Below are 21,238 nucleotides of genomic sequence, written 5' to 3' on the forward strand. Positions count from 1 at the left end.
AAAATGCAGAAGTTGTCTACATACAGAGAAGGTGAGACAGATGGCCCTAAAGCTGCTGCTAGACCATTAATGGCCACTAAAAATAGAGATACACTCAATACAGAGCCCTGTGGGACCCCATTCTCCTGGATATGGGGGTAATTATGGGAAGCACCAACTACGACACGGAAAGTACGAAACGCCAGGAAATTTTGGATGAAAATCAGGAGTGGGTCTCTGAGAGCCTGCTTGTATAACGCGGCAAGGATATGATGTCGCCAGGTCATGTCATACACTTTTCGTAAATCAAAAAAGACGGCAACCAAGTGTTGGCATCTGAAAAAGGCTATTGGGATGGCAGACTCAAAGGACACAAGATTATCAGTGGTAGAGCGACCCCGGCAGAAGCTGCCTTGACATGGAGCCAGTAGGCCACGTGACTCCAGGACCCAACCCAACCGCCAACATGCTCTATGTTCCAGCAGCTTACAAAGAACATTGGTGAGACTGATGGGCCGATTGCATTGGTAGATAACACGCCATTTATGTTAACATCGGGATCACCACGAAGAGACCATGAGGATAAAATCAGAGAGATTAGAGCCCACACAGAGGCATACCTACAATCTTTCTTTCGACGAACAATACGAGACTGGAATAGAAGGGATAACCAATAGAGGTCTCAAAGTGCCCTCCGCCACACACTGTCAGGTGGTTTGCGGAGTATGGATGTAGATATAGATGTAGAACACCTTTTGGGGTCTGGTACCCAAAAACACGTTTGATCCTTGCCCAGACTTCGGAAGGTGATGTATGGCACCCAATGGTCGAGACCTCTCTCTCCCAACACTCCTTCCATCGTCTGATAAGTTGGCAAACATGGGCACGGAGCCGTTTAAAGGCTATTAGGTGCTCCAGGGAATGGTGCTGCTTATGCTGCTGCAGAGCTCGTCAATGCTCCTTAATTCTTTCTGCGACTTCCAGTGACCACCAAGGGACTGCCTTTCGCCAGGGGCACCCTAAAGAGCGAGGGATCGCATTTTCTGCCGCAGAAAGGATTGTTGTAGTCATCTGCTCAAACATCATATCGATGTTCCCATGTGGTGGAGATTCAACAGTGACAGCAGAGGTGAAAGTTTCCCAGTCCACCTTGTTTAAAGCCCATCTGGGCAGGTGTCCGTGGGTCTGAAGCCGGGGCAGTGACAGGAAGATGGGGAAGTGGTCACTGCCACACAGGCCGTCATGTGCTCTCCAGTGGATAGATGGGATAAGTCCTGGGCTGCAAATTGATAAACCAATGGCCAAGTAACTACCATGAGCCATACTGAAATGTGTGTCAGTCCTTGTATTTAAGAGGCAGAGGTCAAACTGAGACAGTAAAGTTTCAATATCTCTGCCTCGGCCAGTAAGGACGGTCCCACCCCACAAGGGGTTATGGGCATTAAAATCTCCCGAAAGTAGAAAATGTTTAGGGAGTTGATCAATCACTGCAGCTAATACATTTAAGGGTACTGCACCATCTGGAGGAAGATATACATTGCAGACAGTTATTTCCTGGGTTATCCGCATTCTGACAGCCACAGATTCACGAGGGGTTTGAAGGAGGACAGTTTCACTACAGAGATTGAGTTTAGGACGTAAACGCAAACTCCCCCTGACACTTGATTATAGTCACTATGGTTCCAGTAATATCCCTTATAGCCACGGAGAGCAGGGGTCTGCATAGCTGGGAACAACGTTTCCTGGAGGGCAATGCAGAAAGCAGGTGTAAATCTTAGTTGCTCTATCTCAGCCAGGCGGTGGAAAAAAACCACCGGAATTCCACTGGAGGATGATGTCATTGTGAGACTGGGAAGGCACCGAACATTCAATGAGGCAGTTTATGCCTCAGGGTCACCTGCTGACACCGAATTTTTACCTCGGCAGTCTATATCCATTGTGTCTGAGGATCTAGCGAGATCTAGGTCTTCAGCAGACGCCAGAATCTCCACCTTACCTGCAGACACAGAGCTTGTAGGCAGTGGTGGTGTCAGTGCCACCGCAATTCCCTTGGTCTTGGGGATCTTCTTTCTGGATTTCTCTCACTGCTTCTTGGGTTTCCCCGGCTGGGAGGACTTCACTGATTCAGTCTCCAGGACTGAGGATGAGCGTGAAGCCCAATGATCAGCTGCTTTTGGGCTAGTCAGGCATTGGCGGGTGTCATCTTTCCCACTAGTGGAAACCTGGGAAGGGAGTGACTCAAGGGACCCCTTCCTAGCAAGAGGAGCCGAAGAAGACTTATGCTTCTCCAGCGCAGAAGTGGGATCAGATATTCCCGATGGTAGGTGGTGCAGGAGCAACAGGGAGGGAAGTGTCCCCCACCATCAAGGGGGCAGGTGTAGCCTTCCGGCTCTGAGAGGTGACTGGTTGGTGGAGCTGCAGCATAAGACGATGTCATACGTACAGGATGTGGGCATTCAAATTTCCTCTTAGCATCAGTGTAAGGTTGGTCAGTCCAGGGTCTTGTACTCCATGATTTTCCTTTCTTTCTGGAGAATCCTGTAGTCAAGCGAGCAAGGCGAATGGCGCTCTTCACAGTTGACACAGATGGGAGGCGGGACACATGGAGTATTGGGACGTGATGGGCGTCTGCAACCTTGACATGTGATGCTGAAAGTGAAGTAGGAAGACATGTGGCTGAACTTCCAGCATTTAAAGCACCGCATTGGGGGAGGGATATAGGGCTTTACATCACAACGGTAGACCATCACTTTGACCTTCTTGGCTAATGTATCACCCTCGAAGGCCAAGATGAAGGCACCAGTGGCAACCTGATTATCCCTCGGACCCCAGTGGATACGCCAAACGAAATTTACACCTCACCACTCTAAATTGGCATGCAGCTCATCGTCAGAAGAAGGTCTCTGTGAAATATGATACCTTGGACTATATTTAGGCTTTTATGGCGCGTGAAAGTTACAGAAACATCCCCCAGCTTGTCACAAGTGAGTAATGCCTGTGACTGGCCAGAGGATACTGTTTTGATCAAGACTGACTAAGATCTCATTTGGACAAGCTTTTCACCTCCTCAAACCTGTCCTCTACATGCTGAACAAAAAACAGAGGCTTCATCGTCATGAAAGATTCCCCATCAGCTCTCGAACATACAAGGTAACAGGCCGAATAAGAACCACTGCCATCCTTAGCCTGACGTTCCTCCCATGGTGTGGCCAGGGAGGGGATCAATTTGGGGTTGTACTTATGTGCATTGAATTGAGCCCATAAATGCTTAGAGACTGCTGGTGTTTGAGCACCAGCAAGAGATGATGTACTATGATTCATCACATATCATCCACCCTGATGCCACCCACTCCAACCAGGGGCCCTCTGCCGGGAGTCCCAATGCCCCAGGGTGTCAGGCCTCTAATCCTCGGCATATGTGGGGAGTTAATGAGTTAATGGCGCAGGCATCTGCAGAGCGATTTCTGTGTGGTCAGGATGCTACAACCAACAGGGTACATGGCAGCCCCACCACAACGGACTGGCTACCGTGCTGGATATCAGGTGCAACCAAAGCAAACAATTCCATTATCATCATAAGCGTAGAAAACCATACTGCACAGTTGATGGAAAAATACGCACCCTGTGGGGTGACCCCGCCCAACAGTTGGAGAATGAGCACAAGTGCAGATCCACGTCGACGAAGGATGCGATAGGTCTCAGTGCACGATGAACACAATGCACCATGTAAGGCACCCTTCCCCAATTGGCTCAGGTTCCTATTGGCAAGGTTCCTATAAATGGATCAGGTGTGCACTACACATTACAGGCTACTACCCAGGTAGCTGACAGTGTGTGATGTGTACACAAGGATTTTTTTTTTTTAGATTAGGCAACACTTTGTATCCATTCTAGATGTGATAGCTGTAAGAAACATTTAATTTTAAGATTCAAAAGAAAGTAGAAAGTGACACATTTGTTCAACAGACTAGATAAAGAAGCAGTAGTGTCATATATCAATACAGAACTTGAACCTTTTAATGCAGAACAGGAGCATGTGGAGGAACTATGACTCAAATTTAAAAGAATAGCTGACCACACACTGGCTGGATATATCTCCAGTAGAACAGTTCGTAATGAGAGGGGCCCTCCATTGTATACAGCCACCATAAAGAAACTTCGAAGGAACAGAGACTACTGCGTAGTATGTGTAAAACAAGGTATAGGGCTATAGATGGAGAGAGAGGCTGAACAGAACACATTTGGCTGTCAAGAGAGCAATGGTGAAGCCTTCGCTGACTAACACAGCAATATACTGTCAAATTATTTTTCACAAAATGTAAATCCTGGTAATGTGTAACAGCTGTTAGTGGCACCAAAGGTAATATCCAGTCACTCATGAATCAGACAGGAATTAAAATTGAGGGTAGCAAGGCAAAAACTGAAATGCTTAACTCTGTTTTCAGATGTTCCTTTACAAAGGAAAACCCATGATATGAGTATCAGGTATCAATGGAACCTCTATCAGATTCTATACTGAATTTGTGGCTGTGCTAGACCCTCTTAACTATAATATATCACAGATCCCTCTAACAAAGAAACTGCACCCAGCAGTGGGAAGGGAGCACAGGTCACACTGATTTACAAGGAGGATAGTAGAAATGATCCACAAAACTACCATTCAATAACCTCAATATTAATTTGTTGTACAATCTTAGAACATATGCTGAAACATAATTAGATATCTCAAACATAATGACTTACTTCATACCAAACCGCACAGATTTCGGAAACACCCACCATGTGCAACCCAATGCTCACTTCTCTTACATGACGTCCTGAAACCTTTGGGTCAAGATCATCAAGTACATATATTTCTTGATTTCTGAAAATCATCTGACTCAGTATTATATATATTATCAAAAATATGATCATACAGGGCATGAAGCAAAATTTGGGACAGGACCGAGGACCTTTTGGTAGGCAGGAGAAGCACGTTATCTAGGATGGACAGTCATCACCACATAAAGAAAGAAATTTGGTTGAGCCCCAGGTAAGTGTGTTGGGATCCTTGCTGTTAATACTGGGTACTAATGACCTTGCAGACACCATTAATACACCATCAGACTTTTCGCAGATGATGCAGTTATCCTTAATGAAGTACTGTATGAAACAAGCTGCATAAATATTTTACGAGACCTTGATATGATTTCAAAATGGTGCAAAGACTGACAACTTGCATTAAAGGTTCAGAAATATGAAACAGTGCACTTCACAAAACAAGAGATCTGTAGTACACTATGACTATAATAATAATAATAATAATAATAATAATAATAATAATGTCACCGCTGGAATCAGCCAACTCATCCAAATACCTGTGTGTAACTCACTGTAGGGACACGAAATGGAATGGCATGTATGCTCAATTGTGGGTAGACTTTGGTTTATTGGTTGAATACTGGGGAAATGCAATCAGTCTAGAAGGGAGATTGCTTACAAATCACCCATTCAACCCATTCTAGAATACTGTTCCAATGTGTGGGACCCATACCAAATAGGACTAACAGGATAAATTGAATGTATATGGAGAAGGGCAGTCTGAAACAGGAAGAAACCCTACCCCTGGATCAGAATAACAATGTGATCAAAGTATAGCTGTTTACAGGACTATTACCATAGTAACAGCCAATCAAAGAACACTCTTGGCACACCACCTGTTCCATTCACCATTGGCAAATCTCTCTGTTACTGCAGATAGTGGCTACTGTAGTCAGCTGCAGGCACACTCGTGACCGGTAACGTAAACAATTGTGGTCCGTTTCATTGTACGCTTTATCTCTCTGTGTGGCGAGTTTATTTTGGGCCGCAGAATGCCTGAAGCTTGTAGAGGAAGTGTGCAAAAAAGTGTGACTGCTAACCGGAAAGTTCAGCTATCTGCCCATGTTTTGTGCGGTCGGACATGCGAGTTTGTGTGCTTGGTGCGGGTGCAACTCTACTGCCTCTAGCGAAGGAAGTCGAAGGAGCTGTAGATGCTGTGAAGATACATGAAAATACTGTCATCAAAGTTTGTAAGGAGAAATACTGTGCACAAGGGGAAGAGCCTGTTTCAAATGGCTCTAAGCACTATGGGACTTAACATCTGAGGCCATCTGTCCCCTAGACTTAAAACTACCTAAACCTAACTAACCTAAGGACATCACACACATCGATGCCCGAGGCAGGGTTCAAACCTGCGACCGTAGCAGCAGTGTGGTTCTGGACTGAAGTGCCTAGAACTGCTCAGCTACGGCGGCTGGCGAAGAGTCTGTTTTATCCAAACTGCAGACCTCCAGTAAAAAGAGGACAGAACTACGAATAACAGACTTTTCTCACCACATACATGAATATCACAAGATATAAGAACATCCAACTAAAAAAAAAAAAAAAAAAAAAAAAAAAAAAAAAAAAAAAAAAAAAAAAAAAAAAAAAAAAAGGCAGAGTTGTTCAGTGACAGAACAACATCTTTGTAAACAGTTATGAGAGCCCTCAGTTTTCAGTGCAAAAGAATTAATAGACACAAATTATAATGGAGAGAGATGACATCATAGCCAAGTACTGTCGACTTTAAAGAGGTATTGTTGAAGTGCCATTTGAAGACATAGTGTGGCTCAACGAAACCTGGATAACTAGTCATTCCATCAGAAAAGACTGGACAGATGATAACATATGTGTAAGTTCTGTTGTTCGGTGGGAAAGGGAACACAAATTATTGTCTTGCATACTGGAACTGCATCTGCTTTCACATCTAACATCTCCTCATTTACAAATCGAGAATAACGAGTGAATACGGTGGGGAGATGAACCATGACAGTTTTCTGACATGTTTAAAGGGCCAACTAATAGGAAAACCTGAATCAGCCATATGTCTTTGTAATGGATAATGCACCCTACCATTCAGTTATTAGAGATAAAGCTCCAACGATGGTAATGATAAAAGCAGACATTGTTGTATGGCTGGAATAACACAATGTGGAAAGTCTTGGGGAAAAAAAAGATACCACAGCACAGTATGTTGTGGATGAGGTAGCTAAAAACTGTGGCTACAGAGTTCTTAGGCTCCACAATATCAATGCCACTTAAAGGCCATCAGAATTATTTGGGCACAGATTAGACATTAAATGGCAACAAATAACAAAACTTTCACTGTGGCAGATATTTGAAGACTGTTAGAGGACGCAGTGGCATAAATAACACCAGAGAAATGGAAAAATGTTGTCCATCACACAGATACGGTTGTTAAAGAAGTGTGGGAAAGTGGAGTAATACTGAAAATATAATTATATCCTTGGGCAATTCCAGTGACTCGTCCACGGACCAGAGCTCAGATAATGACAGTGTCGAGGAAGAAAGTGATTCTACACTAAATGGCATTTACCTTTTGCCTTTAATTTGTCTTTATTTTTGTGTTTGTATTTTGGATTTTTGACTGCATGGTGTGTAGCACATTTGACAATATATCTCATCTTGTTATTAAGGAATGTTCCTCTGCACAAGTATAACACACTGCATGCACACTACAGTTACCGGTAAGTACTCAAGCAGTTTACAGTATTTTAGTGTTGTTAGTCATTGCATTTACATGAACAATTCAGATCCATTTTAACATCCCTTTCCTATCAAATATGACAACAGAACATGATTCATTCTGGTTACAGTACAGGACAATGCACTACCTGGTGCTTTTGTTGAGATATACAAACAATAGGAACATGGGATCATTTTATACACAGGAGTGCACTTATTAAGCCACCAAGATATTACAATCCTGTAACGCGAACTCAGTATCGAAAGTTAAAAGGTGCCGTGAGATGATAGTCTAGTAAGGATCCGCTAAGCTGTTCCTGCTGCAGCCTTACTGCACAAGCACGCACCAGTGATCCGACATCCCCATCCCATTCCACGCCAAGCTGTGCTATGGTGTCAATCACTTTGTTATTCTGGTCTGGGTATAGTACCTGGTACAATAAGATGTACCATCTGTCATGCACTTCACAGTGGTTTGCAGAGTACAGATGTAGATGGATCAATTTTTTTTTTACATCTGTTACAAAAATATTCTGAAGCTCCTGTATTTTTTTCATTGGAATACTCTTAATTGTTGAAAGTACAGCTTCGGTGAATATTTAGTTAAGCTTTCATGGTTCTTTAATGGTTTACAGTGTGTATACTGTATTGATTTGAGGCTTTTCCAGTGCAGAACGGCAAAAATGTAGCTATCTGGCAAGTGTGTATTTGAAACTGTACACATTTTATTACATGAAAGTGGCTTTTATTTATCACTGGACAATTTATTGTTATGAGCTGCAACAGTCTAGTGTAATTATTCAACAGCTTCCTAATTGTAAAACAGTAAGAAGAAGGAAGACAACTGTGACACGACCAATAAAATTTAGAACATGGAGGACATTTACAAAAATCAAAATAAAGCATTAATGAAATTAGAAATGACATGCCACAACACTAAAAACTTCTCTGCTATTTGTCACCTAAGTAGTCAAGAGTCAAAATGTATGAAGTCCTTCAAATAACTCCTAAGGCAGTACCCAACACACAATGTACTGCTAACGCTCAGTTACAGGTTTAAAATTATTTTTCAACACAGTATCTTATAGGCCATAAATCAACATTATACAGGTGCATAAAATGTGGAAGCGTAATTATTCATTATTTATTTCAGCAGCAAAAGTAAATCTTACAATGAAATGAATGGCATGTTGGTTAGTACATTCCTTATTTTCATGTATGTAAACATTAATCCAACCGTGATGATAATATGTATATATTTTACATACTTTGCAATTTCTTCAACAGGCTGAATGATTCCAGTCTCATTGTTAGCCAACATGACAGTAATAAGACAGGTGTTTGGCCGGATAGCAGCAACAACATCCCCGGCAGATACCATGCCTCCATTTTTGGCACTCACCTCAGTAAGTTCTGAAATTAAATAATATTATTGTCTCCCTAATTACTTGTTGTGAATTACTGTCAGTGTGCATTAAACTCAAAATTAGAAACTAGTCTGTCTCTATATTTCAAACATTTGTTTAGCTGTCATGGATATAATCAAGGCCACTGGAATTTATTTGGTATGGAATGAACAAGGGAAGATTAAAAGGTGCGAAAAAGTACTTGTTAGCAATAACATGTCACTGTTTGCAAGATTGTTCATTTCAATATTATAGGTAATATAATGCCTTGGGTTATGTTTAACATATTTTGGATAAATGGCAACATCAGCCATAAATATTGAAATTCTTTCAGTCACTGTGTGACCTTCCTCAATGCAAATTATTCACACCTTGTAGGCCAATATAACAATAGTAAAACATTTTTCTATGAGGTGTAGCATGTATTGTGATGATTACTTCCAACAGATATCTTCACTTTTACGACATACAATAATTTTTAAATTTACAGAAGAGCCTATCTTGTAACCTTAGCGGTTGCCAATCCAACATTGGAAGAAAACCTGTACATTTTTGTCAAAAAAATATATAGCCTGTGTCTGTCTCTCAGTGTTTATAAGAGCACCATGTAAAAATTATAAGAGGTACTTGCAGTTAGACACTCATGTTTAAAGAATAACTTTAACATACTAATAGGTCTACTTCAGTCCTTACTCACACTTGTCATTTACTTTACAACACTATTTTCAGTGAAGTTAGTGTCAAATTACTCATGAAAATTATTGAAGCTTAAACCAGTTCTTGTTTAGATCAATTACCATTTCTCATCATGAGTGCACAATTGTTAATGTTAAACACTTGAGCCACTTGAATCTGAAACTACTTCCATAACTTCAACTTATGTTGCCCTCCCCAGAATTCGTTGACTAGTGCACTCCTTTTTAAATGCAACTTCTTGTTTTCTGTCAACATTTATTACACTTTTGAGAACCACAATATTCAACATAACTGTTTCAAGATCTTCCTTTGGCTCTCCTTGTTCTGCCATGCTTCCATAGCTGACTCTCAGCTCTTCACCCCTCTCTCCTTGAAAATGCACAAACACTCAGCTGGAAAAACTGAATGTCTATCTTCTAAAGTTCTTGGAACTCTAGTCAATGTCGTACCCTTGCGGTCTACAAACTAACTTAAAGTCTTAGAAAGAGAGAGGGTAGTAAACCTCGGACAAATACGAGGGCGGTTCAGAAAGTAACCTCCGATTGGTCACAGTGTGGGGTTGTGGGGGGAGTAGCGACGCCATCTGTGCGTTCACGCACTCAACAGGTCAGTCGGCATCAAGCCGTGGTCGAGTGAATGTCGTACCTGCGCTAGTTTAGTTTTTGTGGCAGTTTGAAATGTGTGCTGCAATAGAAAACCCCGCCAAATGTGAAGTGCGTGCTGTCATAAGGTTTTTTTACAGCCAAAGGATATTCTGCAGCAGCTATTCATCGTGAGCTTTGTGCCGTGTACGGACCAAGAGTTATGAGTGAAGGAGTTGTCCGTGAATGGGTACGTTTATTTAAAAGTGGACGAGAAAACGTTCATGATGAAGAGAGGAGTGGTAGACCATCATTGGTGACTGACGAACTCGTTCAGACAGTTGATGCAAAAGTTCGTGAAAATCGACGTTTCTCAATGTCGGAGTTGTCTACTGGTTTTCCACAGATTTCTAAGACTCTCTTGTACGAGATAGTGACAGCAAGATTGGGTTACCGTAAGTTCTGTGCACGATGGGTGCCCAAAATTCTTACCGACCACCACAAAACTCAAAGAATGGCCTCTGCATTAGACTTTCTGTCACGTTATGAGGACAAAGGAGAACCATTGTTAAACAGAATCGTGACCGGTGACGAAACCTGGATTAAGTACGTGAACCCTGAGACAAAAGAACAATCAAAGATGTGGGCACATTCAAATTCGCCTACCAAACCAAGAAAAGCCTCGCAAGATTTTTCTGCCAGAAAACTGATGGCAACGGTGTTTTGGGATGCCAAAGGGGTGTTGTTGGTTGAATTCATGGAACGTGGTACGACCATTAATCAAGACGTGTACTGTGAAACAATAAAAAAGTTACGACGGGCTATACAGAACAAACGCCGTGGTATGCTGACTTCCGGTATCGTTTTTTTGCACGATAACGCCCGTCCTCACTCTGCTCGCAGAACAACGGCCCTTCTTGAGTCCTTCAAGTGGGACGTAATCAACCATCCACCTTACAGCCCAGACCTGGCGCCAAGTGATTATCACCTTTTCATGCATTTGAAGAAATGGCTCGGGTCACAGCGGTTTGATGACGACGAAGAGCTCAAAGATGCGGTCACAGGCTGGCTCCAGGCACAAGCAGGTGATTTTTATGCAGAAGGAATTCCAAAGCTTGTGAAGAGATACGATAAGTGCCTCAATCGCTATGGAGACTATGTAGAAAAATAGTGCAAAGATGTAGTTGTAAGATGTATATATTAAAATATTTTTATTTAACTTGGTGTATTTTTTTAAATCAACCGGAGGTTACTTTCTAAACGGCCCTCGTACAAAGAATGTAAAAAAATATCATTATTAGTTTGAAATACTGGGTGACAGTCTAGTCATGCCAGCATTCATAAAGTAGGTAGGATATCTGGATAGGCTGGTAAATGTTAAAGAAAATGTACTGTTCTCAAAGGACTTCCTGTTGGTGTCCGTAATGGAGATCTACTCTTCAAAATTATTTGACAAGAAACAGGCAGCAACTGCCTTGCTGTGTTTGTTAATGGCTTTGATGTTCTAAATCAAGTAGCACTAAAAGTGTTATGGTGGCTGCACCAGAAGTGTATTTTGGACTCACTGGCTAGACGAGGGCTAATAGAAATCCTTGGGTAACAGAAGAAATATTGAATTTATATGATGAAAGAAGAAAATATAAAAATGCAGTAAATGGAGCAGGCAAAAAGGAATACAAACGTCTCAAAAGTGAGATCGACAGGAAGTGCAAAATGGCTAAGCAGGGATGGCTAGACGAGAAATGTAAGGATGTAGAGGCTTATCTCAATAGGGGTAAGATAGATACTGCTTACAGGAAAATTAAAGAGACCTTTGGAGAAAAGAGAACCACTTGTATGAATATCAAGAGCTCAAATAGAAACCCAGTTCTAAGCAAAGAAGGGAAAGCAGAAAGGTGGAAGGAGTATATAGAGGGTCTATACAAGGGCGATGTTCTTGAGGACAATATCATAGAAATGGAAGAGAACGTAGATGTATATGAAGATGAAATAGGAGATATGATACTGCATGAAGAGCTTGACAGAGCACTGAAAGAACTGAGTCAAAACAAGGCCCTTGGAGTACACAACATTCCATTAGAACTACTGACAGCCTCGGGAGAGCCAGGCATAACAAACATTTACCATCTGGTGAGCAAGATGTATGAGACAGGCGAAATACCCACAGACTTCAAGAAGAATATAATAATTCCAATTCCAAAGAAAGCGGGTGTTGACACATGTGAAAATTACCAAAGTATCAGTTTAATAAGCCACTGCTGAAAAATACTAACACGAATTCTTTACAGACGAATGGATAAACTGGTAGAACCCAACCTCGGGGAAGATTAGTTTGGATTGCATAGAAATGTTGGAACACGTGAGGCAATACTGACCCTATGACTTATCTTAGAAAATAGGTTAAGGAAAGGCAAACCTACATTTCTAGCATTTGTAGATTTAGAGAATGCTTTTGACAATGTTGGCTGGAATACTCTCTTTCAAATTCTGAAGGTAGCAGGGGTAAAATACACGGAGCGAAAGGCTATTTACAATTTGTACATAAACCTGATGGCAGTTATAAGAGTCGAGGGGCATGAAAGGGAAGCAGTGGTTGGGAAGGGAGTGAGGCAGGGTTGTAGCCGCTCCCTGATATTCAACAAAAGAAAAATTCAGAGTAGGAATTAAAATCCACGAAGAAGAAATAAAAACTCTGAGGTTAGCTGATGACATTGTAATTTTGTCAGAGACAGCTAATGAACTGGATGGACACTGTCTTGAAAGGAGGATTTAAGATGATCATCAATGAAAGCATAACGAGGATAATGGAATGTAATCGAATTAAGTCGGGTCATGCTGAGGGAATTAGATTAGGAAATGAGACGCTTGAAGTAGTAATGAGTTTTGCTATTTGGGGAGCAAAATAAGTGATGATGGTCGAAGTAGAGAAGATATAAAATGTAGACTGACAACAGCAAGGAAAGTGTTTCTGAAGAAGATAAATTTATTAACATCGAGTATAGATTTAAGTGTCAGGAAGTCGTTTCTGAAAGTATTTGTATGGAGTGTAGCCATGTATGGAAGTGAAACGTGGACGATAAATAGTGTAGACAAGAAGAGAATAGAAGCTTTCAAAATGTGGTGCTACAGAAGAATGCTGAAGATTAGATCGGTAGATCACATAACTAATGAGGAAGTATTGCATAGAATTGGAGAGCAGAAATTTGTGGCACCACTTGACTAGAAGAAGGGATCGGTTGGTAGGGCATATTCTGAGGCATCAAGGGATCACCAATTTAGTATTGGAGGGCAGCGTGGAGGGCAAAAATCGTCGAGGGAGACCAAGAAATGAATACACTAAACAGTTTCAAAGGATGTATGTTGCAGTAAGTACTGGGAGATGATGAACCTTGCACAGGACAGAGTAGCATGGAGAGCTGCATCAAACCAGTCTCTGGATTGGAGCACAACAACAACAACAACAACAACAACAACAACTACTACTACTACTACTACTACTACTACAACTACTACAACAACGTGTACCACAAATATATGCTACATTAAAATGGGAAAACCAAGAACCTGCAACAGCAAAAAAGAACAGTGGGCATGTGAGGCCTTATTTTTTGATGCCAGGGCACACGTACAGTCCCAGTTGCAAGTAAGGAACTGCAGTACCTCAAACCAATAGTTCTGAATGTGAAGGCATGCTACTGGCAAAAAATATAGACAAAATTAAAGAGAGAACTGATATGTCAGAACAGAAATCTAACCATTGCAGGGCTCCCTATTGATTCTGAGCAAAACAACCAATTTTAAAATTGACAGTGAGTAGGTACCAGTGAACTAGAACGCTGTATAGGGAAAAGCATGTGACTACTTTGAATGACAGAAAGTGATCAGGAGAACAGAAATTAATTATTCACAGTGACCATACATGAAAGGCTTCGTAAACAAGTTAACTTTGTGGACCTTCATAGAATTCACTCAGGACATTATAAATCTGTCTCTCATCAGAAAATAGAGGTAGTCTTTAGCAAGGAAAGGGAACTTGCAATGTCTGGATTAACTGTCAGGGACGAATTCACTTGCAGAAGACGAACATTTTCTAGAACTGTCATGTATCAGCATGGTTTACAATATTTGTATACTGGATCACAGTGAAGAAAGCAAGTAGTTTTGAAGATGAGAGAATGAAACCCATCAAGTCTAGAAAGATGCACATTCACATGTTTATAGTTTAAGTTTCACTTGATCCCATTTTACTGTGAATCATTATTAATATCCTTTTTATTTTTATTGTGATTCACATGCATGCCTTGTTCATAATGACTTATTATTTCAACTGTGCTCTCCATGATATACCATTACAACTTCATAATTTCAACTTTCCCTACTACTACTACTACTACTACTACTACTACTACTTCCTTGTTCACATTTAAATGGAAGTGAAAAAGCCTAACTGTTTTATTTCACATTAATTTCTTATTTTGGCCTACCTGCATTCATAGCAACACACAATTTCTATGTCACATCCTTTAAATTCTTTAATTAATTTTAATTAAAGCCTTCACTCTACCATCTATTAATTGCTGTTTATGACAGGCAAATGAAATCTGATGGGTAAGTACGCCTCTAGACTTGATGACTGCTTCTGGACACTGAATGTTCTGCTCCTCCTTCAAAGTTAATTCTGCCAGTCTGATATTTGCTAAAGCCAACAGGTTTCTATTTATTTATTTATCGTATCCAAGACATCACCATTTTACAGAAAAAAATTATATTACAATGCAAGAGAAGCAGTTATAATACAATAATACATGGTTATAAGGTAAATTAACTACAATAATATAGAAAAGTATGTAACATATAATGATAAGCGCTAAGGATGCGAAACAGAGCGATTTTCATATCCCACGTGAAGCCCAATACACTGCAGCTTGAATAGCCTTGTCATTTGCTTCAAATAGGTCTCGAGTCGAACACGGTTTGTTTAGTTTCCTGCAGACCAGTAGGTGGTGTGGGTCTTGCTGTTCTCCACACTCGCAGGGCTCGTCTGCACTGATGTAGCCCCATTTTTCCAAGTTTGCTCTGCATCTTGATACGCCTGTTCGTAGTCTATTCAGGGCTTTCCAGGTTTCTATTAGACAGCCTGAATGAGTGCATCTTTAGTCACATCTGAAGAATACAGTTCATTCTGTGCCTGGCAGGCAGCAGTTGCACAATAAAGCCTGCTAGCAACCACACTAGAACATACTTCAGTGTCAGTAGTCATCCACACAATAATATAACGATAAATGTTTAAAATTGAAAAGCTTCATCACCTGTTTTTCCAACTTATATATTGTCAGAGGCATGGTGCTTACTATGCCCTTCCTCAGACTGTTGTCTCATGTTTTCTGATCCCTTCTTTCCTCATTTATGCAAACGGCATAAAATACTGCCCCACAAATTCAAAGTTAATTCTGTATGCTGACGATACTTCTATTGTGTGCAACCATATTACAAATTACATAATTCGGTATTTCCTTGAAAGTCAGCACCGAGGTAACAGCATAATACTGATTTTAACATCACAAGACAGATTTTTAAATTCAACTGTGCATTGGTACTAATATTGCCATTGAAGAGAACTATATAACATTCCTAGGATGTATGCATGTTCATTCTCTGGCAAGCAAACAGACTGAAAATATACTTGCAATAAATATGCTTAGCAAATACTGCAGTGATCCTCAGATACTATCATGAACTTCTTATTATGCACTGTTGTCATCTAATAAAAATCTATGTAAAAGAAGTATGTGGTGCCACAACTGAAGTTAATCTTTCCAATCTTTCAAATTTAAAGAAGAATTGGTGCAAAACCAAGATACTCATGTCAATCTATTCCCCAAATCCTGGATATTAATGCAGGACAGATACTTGCCAATGCTTTATTGAGTTCAGTCACATCACTCCACATTGTAAAATTTAAAACCAGACTTAGAAGAATTTTAATCGTCAACCTACACTGCTCACTAGATGAGAATGTTTCTTTTGGACTGAATAAAGGCAATTTATACAGGCTTCATTATGTATGTAAGTTGAAGGCGGATCACTGCTGTCAGTTGCAGCGGGCCATTAAACAGGATGGGCAGTGGAAAGTGAAAATGTGTACTAGACCGGGATTTGAACGCAGGATCTCCTGCTTACTAGGCAGGTGCGGTAGACTGTGCCATCCAGGACACAGCATTATCACAACTGCACGGACTGTCTCAGTATGCCCTCGACTTATCCACACTCCCACTGAGTGCCAATTGTCCAAAAGAATAGACACCGCACATTATTGTAATACGTTTTATATGTTTAGTATCCTTTAATATAAAAACTCAGTCACCGCAGTTTTTTGTTCAGTTGTTTCTTAAATGACTAACCTAAAATAAGAAAACTTGTTGGTTTGCAGTTAATTGTCTTTTACTGGAAGACACGGATGCGTGCATGCAGGCACACATGCATGCATGCATGCATGCATGCATGCACACATGCATGCTCATGCACTCATATATGCCCCTAAATGGCACCAGCGGGACACACAATGACAGTGCTGCATTTCGATAGGTGGACTAGTGTGGGAGGGTGGGCAGCTGGTTTGTATGCTAAGAATGCAGGACAGAGGGGTGGCAAGTGCACAAGCTAAGCATATGACGCATAAGTGTTAGAACTGGTGGGCAGTGATGTGTGCTAAAGCGTGGGGACACGAATGGGAGGTGACGACAGGACGAAGGGAGTGGAAACTGTTGGGGTGGAGCGGTTGGGAACAGAGAGTTAGCTGAAATTGATGCCAGGATGATTATGCAAGAGGAGGCTGTGTTGCAAGCGTAACTCCCATCTGTGTTGTTCAGATGGACTGGTGCTGGAGTGGAGCGTCCAATTGAAATTGACCTTGTTCTGCTCAGCTGCATACTGTGCCACTGAGTGGTCAACTTTGTTCTTCGCAATAATTTGGCAGCGGACAACTGGTTCATTGTCCACTGACATAAAAATCTGTGAAGTGTTTGCAGCAGAGTTGATGTAACAGCTACTTTCACTGGTGGCCTGGTCTCTGATTGGGCAGCATAAGCCTGTGACAGGAGTAGGAAGTGTTGGGCACGTGGGCAGGGCAGATCTCACACCTTGATCTTCCACAGGGATATGATTGCTGTGGCAAGGGGTTGGGGAGTGGAAGTGGCACAAAAATGGACTAGAATGTTACATAGTTTGCGTGAGTGATGTAACATCACTTTAGCAGGGTTGGGATGGATATTAGGTATGATGTCTCTCATTTCAGGCCATGATGAGAGATAAAGCTCTGAGAGACGATATAGTTCAGCTGTTCCAGTACAGGGTGATACAGGGTGACAAGTGGTAGTGGGGGAGTAGTTCCTTTGTAGCTGATTCTTGGTAGTGGGAGAGTTGGAAGTGTGTGAGGATATACAGGAAATACGTTTATGGACAAGTTTTGGGTGGGGAGGAGGGGTAATGCCTGTCTGCGATAGCCTTCAAGGGACTTCCAGCAAACTGAGCAAAGGATTTACCATCACTACAGGTACGTCCCCCATTCCCACTCCCAGCCCCTTGCCACAGGAACCGTATCCCTGTGGAAGATCAAGGAGAAAGACATACTCAATCCAAACCACCCAACACTACTTATTCCCGTCCTGTCACAGGCATACCTTAACCCATAAGAGGCTGGGCCACCTGTGGAAACAGTCATTTGATATACCAATTCTGTAGCACACACTACACAGCTTTTTATTCTGGTATAACTACCAGCAAGCTGTCCACCAGGATGAATGGCCTTACAAAAACTTTTGCCAAGAACAAAATTGACCACCCAAAGGCACAACATGCAGCTGAGCATAATATGCTCTATTTCACAACCCAGACCATCTGGATCCTTCCCTCCACCATCAGCTCCTCTGAATAACCCAGATGGGAGTAATCCTTAGAACACATCCTGCACTCCCATAATTGTCCTCGTGTCAATCTCATTTAACCCTCTGCCCCACACCTTCCATCTAATGGTTTCCCCTCCCTCCACACTGTCACCACCTCCCAATTCACATCACCTTCAGTGTGAGCTGCTGCCTACCAACTCCAAAAACAGTGCATCAAATGTCTAGTCTATGCACCTACCATCCTTTCTTCCCACATTCTTAGCTGGCAAACCGGCTGCCTCCTTCAGAGCTGCTAGCCACCCATCCCCAACATCTCTCCTTGCCACCCACCTCTCCCCCCTCTACATGACCCACCCTAGTCCACCTACTGAAAAGCAGCACTAGAAGTGAGTGTGTGTGTGTGTGTGTGTGTGTGTGTGTGTGTGTGTGTGTGTGTGTGTGTAAGGGGGGGAGGGGGGAGGACTGACAGAGAGAGTGTGTGTGTGTGTGTGTGTGTGTGTGTGTGTGTGTGTGTGTGTGTGAGAGAGAGAGAGAGAGAGAGAGAGAGAGAGAGAGAGAGAGAGAGATAGAACACGTGCGTGTGCGTACTTTTGTATTCTATCTTGAAAAAGGATTACTCCAAAAGTAGACAAGTTTGTTTTCTTTCTTTCTTGTGTATGCCCTTTGACAATTCCATACATCTGCCTTTAAGTCCATGGTCGCCCATACTTCTGAAGTATATACATTCTATCAGAATGTTTCCTATGAAATTAATCTAAAATAAATCTTAATTGCTAAGGTGAAATGCTGTCTACCTACCTTCTCATATCATTGCTTATCATAAAAAAGTTACATCTTTATATTCACTTGTTATGAAATAATGAACGCAGAAAAATGATCCCTTTGTCAGCTGATGTTGAATAAAGTAGCAGTAGTTGTTTATTATTATTCATTGATGTGGGTTACTTGCAGAGTTGAGAAAAACCTGGGTATTTTTTTAAAAAATACCCAGTGGGTTAATTGTTTTGTTTTTTGGAAGTTTTTCATATTGACAAACAGTTCAATTTAAATTCTTATGATTAATTTATACAAAACTTTAACCCATTCTTACAACTACTTTATTAGTGGAAAAAGCTGGTAAATTAAACAGTCAAAAGTGGTAAATTAAATTTTCCTATGTTGACAGCCAGAGCCTTGCACAATGATCACAGTCCCTTGTTGAAGCACATGGTTGTAAAGATGATGTAGTTGTGAAAATTCATGCTTTGATCCAGCATTGGATCCATATTATGCAGGTGAATTTAGTTATGCATATTTCTTGTGTTTCTGTTTTTCCATAAAAACAAGCTACATATCAATTAATTATAACAGAAAATAACCTCCTTTATAGTACAATTAACAACAGTAAAATTATTTTCTTACTGATCAATTTTCAACATCATGTCATTTAATGCTGGAAGAAAGGTATCAGGCAGACTCAGTGGTTATATATTAGTAGGTCATGGCAGTCAACATTCAGCTTCAACACCACTGAAGAAAGAACAGACAATCTGGGAGACATTTTAATTAAAATCAGTGATTAACAGAAGCAACAACTGGATCTATTGATAGCAAAATTCTTCTATGCTAGTAACATAACATTCAAGCACTTTCAACTGGTTACGTTAGTCCTGATTGCTTCAAATTAAGTGGGAAGTTGTCTGATGAAGTTGCAGATAAGGTTATGCAAATATAAAAAATCAGTTAAATAGCATAATAGCATTGTACGAGGGCAGTTCAATAAGTAATGCAACACATTTTTTTTCTGAAACAGGGGTTGTTTTATTCAGCATTGAAATACACCAGGTTATTCCCCAATCTTTTAGCTACACAACACTATTTTTCAACATAATCTCCATTCAATGCTACGGCCTTACGCCACCTTGAAATGAGGGCCTGTATGCCTGCACGGTACCATTCCACTGGTCGATGTCGGAGCCAACGTCATACTGCATCAGTAACTTCTTCATCATCCGCGTAGTGCCTCCCACAGATTGCGTCCTTCATTGGGCCAAACATATGGAAATCTGACGGTGCGAGATCGGGGCTGTAGGGTGCATGAGGAAGAACAGTCCACTGAAGTTTTGTGAGCTCCTCTCGGGTGTGAAGACTTGTGTGAGGTCTTGCGTTGTCATGAAGAAGGAGAAGTTCGTTCAGATTTTTGTGCCTACGAACACGCTGAAGTCGTTTCTTCAATTTCTGAAGAGTAGCACAATACACTTCAGAGTTGATCGTTTGACCATGGGGAAGGACATCGAATAGAATAACCCCTTCAGCGTCCCAGAAGACTGTAACCATGACTTTACTGGCTGAGGGTATGGCTTTAAACTTTTTCTTGGTAGGGGAGTGGGTGTTGCGCCACTCCATTGATTGCCGTTTGTTTCAGGTTTGAAGTGATGAACCCATGTTTCATCGCCTGTAACAATCTTTGACAAGAAATTGTCACCCTCAGCCACATGACGAGCAAGCAATTCCGCACAGATGGTTCTCCTTTGCTCTTTATGGTGTTCGGTTAGACAACGAGGGACCCAGCGGGAACAAACCTTTGAATATCCCAACTGGTGAACAATTGTGACAGCACTACCAACAGAGATGTCAAGTTGAGCACTGAGTTGTTTGATGGTGATCCGTCGATCATCTCGAACGAGTGTGTTCGCACGCTCCGCCATTGCAGGAGTCACAGCTGTGCACGGCCGGCCCGCACGCGGGAGATCAGACAGTCTTGCTTGACCTTGCGGCGATGATGACACACGCTTTGCCCAACGACTCACCGTGATTTTGTCCACTGCCAGATCACCGTAGACATTCTGTAAGTGCCTATGAATATCTGAGATGCCCTGGTTTTCCGCCAAAAGAAACTCGATCACTGCCCGTTGTTTGCAACGCACATCCGTTACAGACGCCATTTTAACAGCTCCGTACAGCGCTGCCACCTGTCGGAAGTCAATGAAACTATACGAGACGAAGCGGGAATGTTTGAAAATATTCCACAAGAAATTTCCGGTTTTTTCAACCAAAATTGGCCGAGAAAAAAAATGTGTTGCATTACTTATTGAACTGCCCTCGTATTACTACAAAATGGGTGGTCTCATAAAAAGAATGACCCAAT

The 21,238-nt window shown here is 41.6% G+C and overlaps 1 protein-coding gene across 3 annotated transcripts in view; it reads right to left on the minus strand.

Annotated features, from left to right (window-relative positions):
* LOC126473842 (selenocysteine lyase-like) overlaps positions 1–21,238 on the minus strand; it is a 153,181-nt gene that overhangs the window by 70,876 nt on the left and 61,067 nt on the right. For all 3 annotated transcript variants that reach the window (XM_050101170.1, XM_050101172.1, XM_050101171.1), the window contains exon 4: positions 8,793–8,937. In XM_050101170.1, coding sequence (XP_049957127.1) covers positions 8,793–8,937 — 145 coding nt within the window. The remainder of the gene's footprint in view (positions 1–8,792; positions 8,938–21,238) is intronic.

Source organism: Schistocerca serialis, chromosome 4 (genome assembly GCF_023864345.2).
Source record: "Schistocerca serialis cubense isolate TAMUIC-IGC-003099 chromosome 4, iqSchSeri2.2, whole genome shotgun sequence".
NCBI lineage: Eukaryota > Metazoa > Arthropoda > Insecta > Orthoptera > Acrididae > Schistocerca > Schistocerca serialis.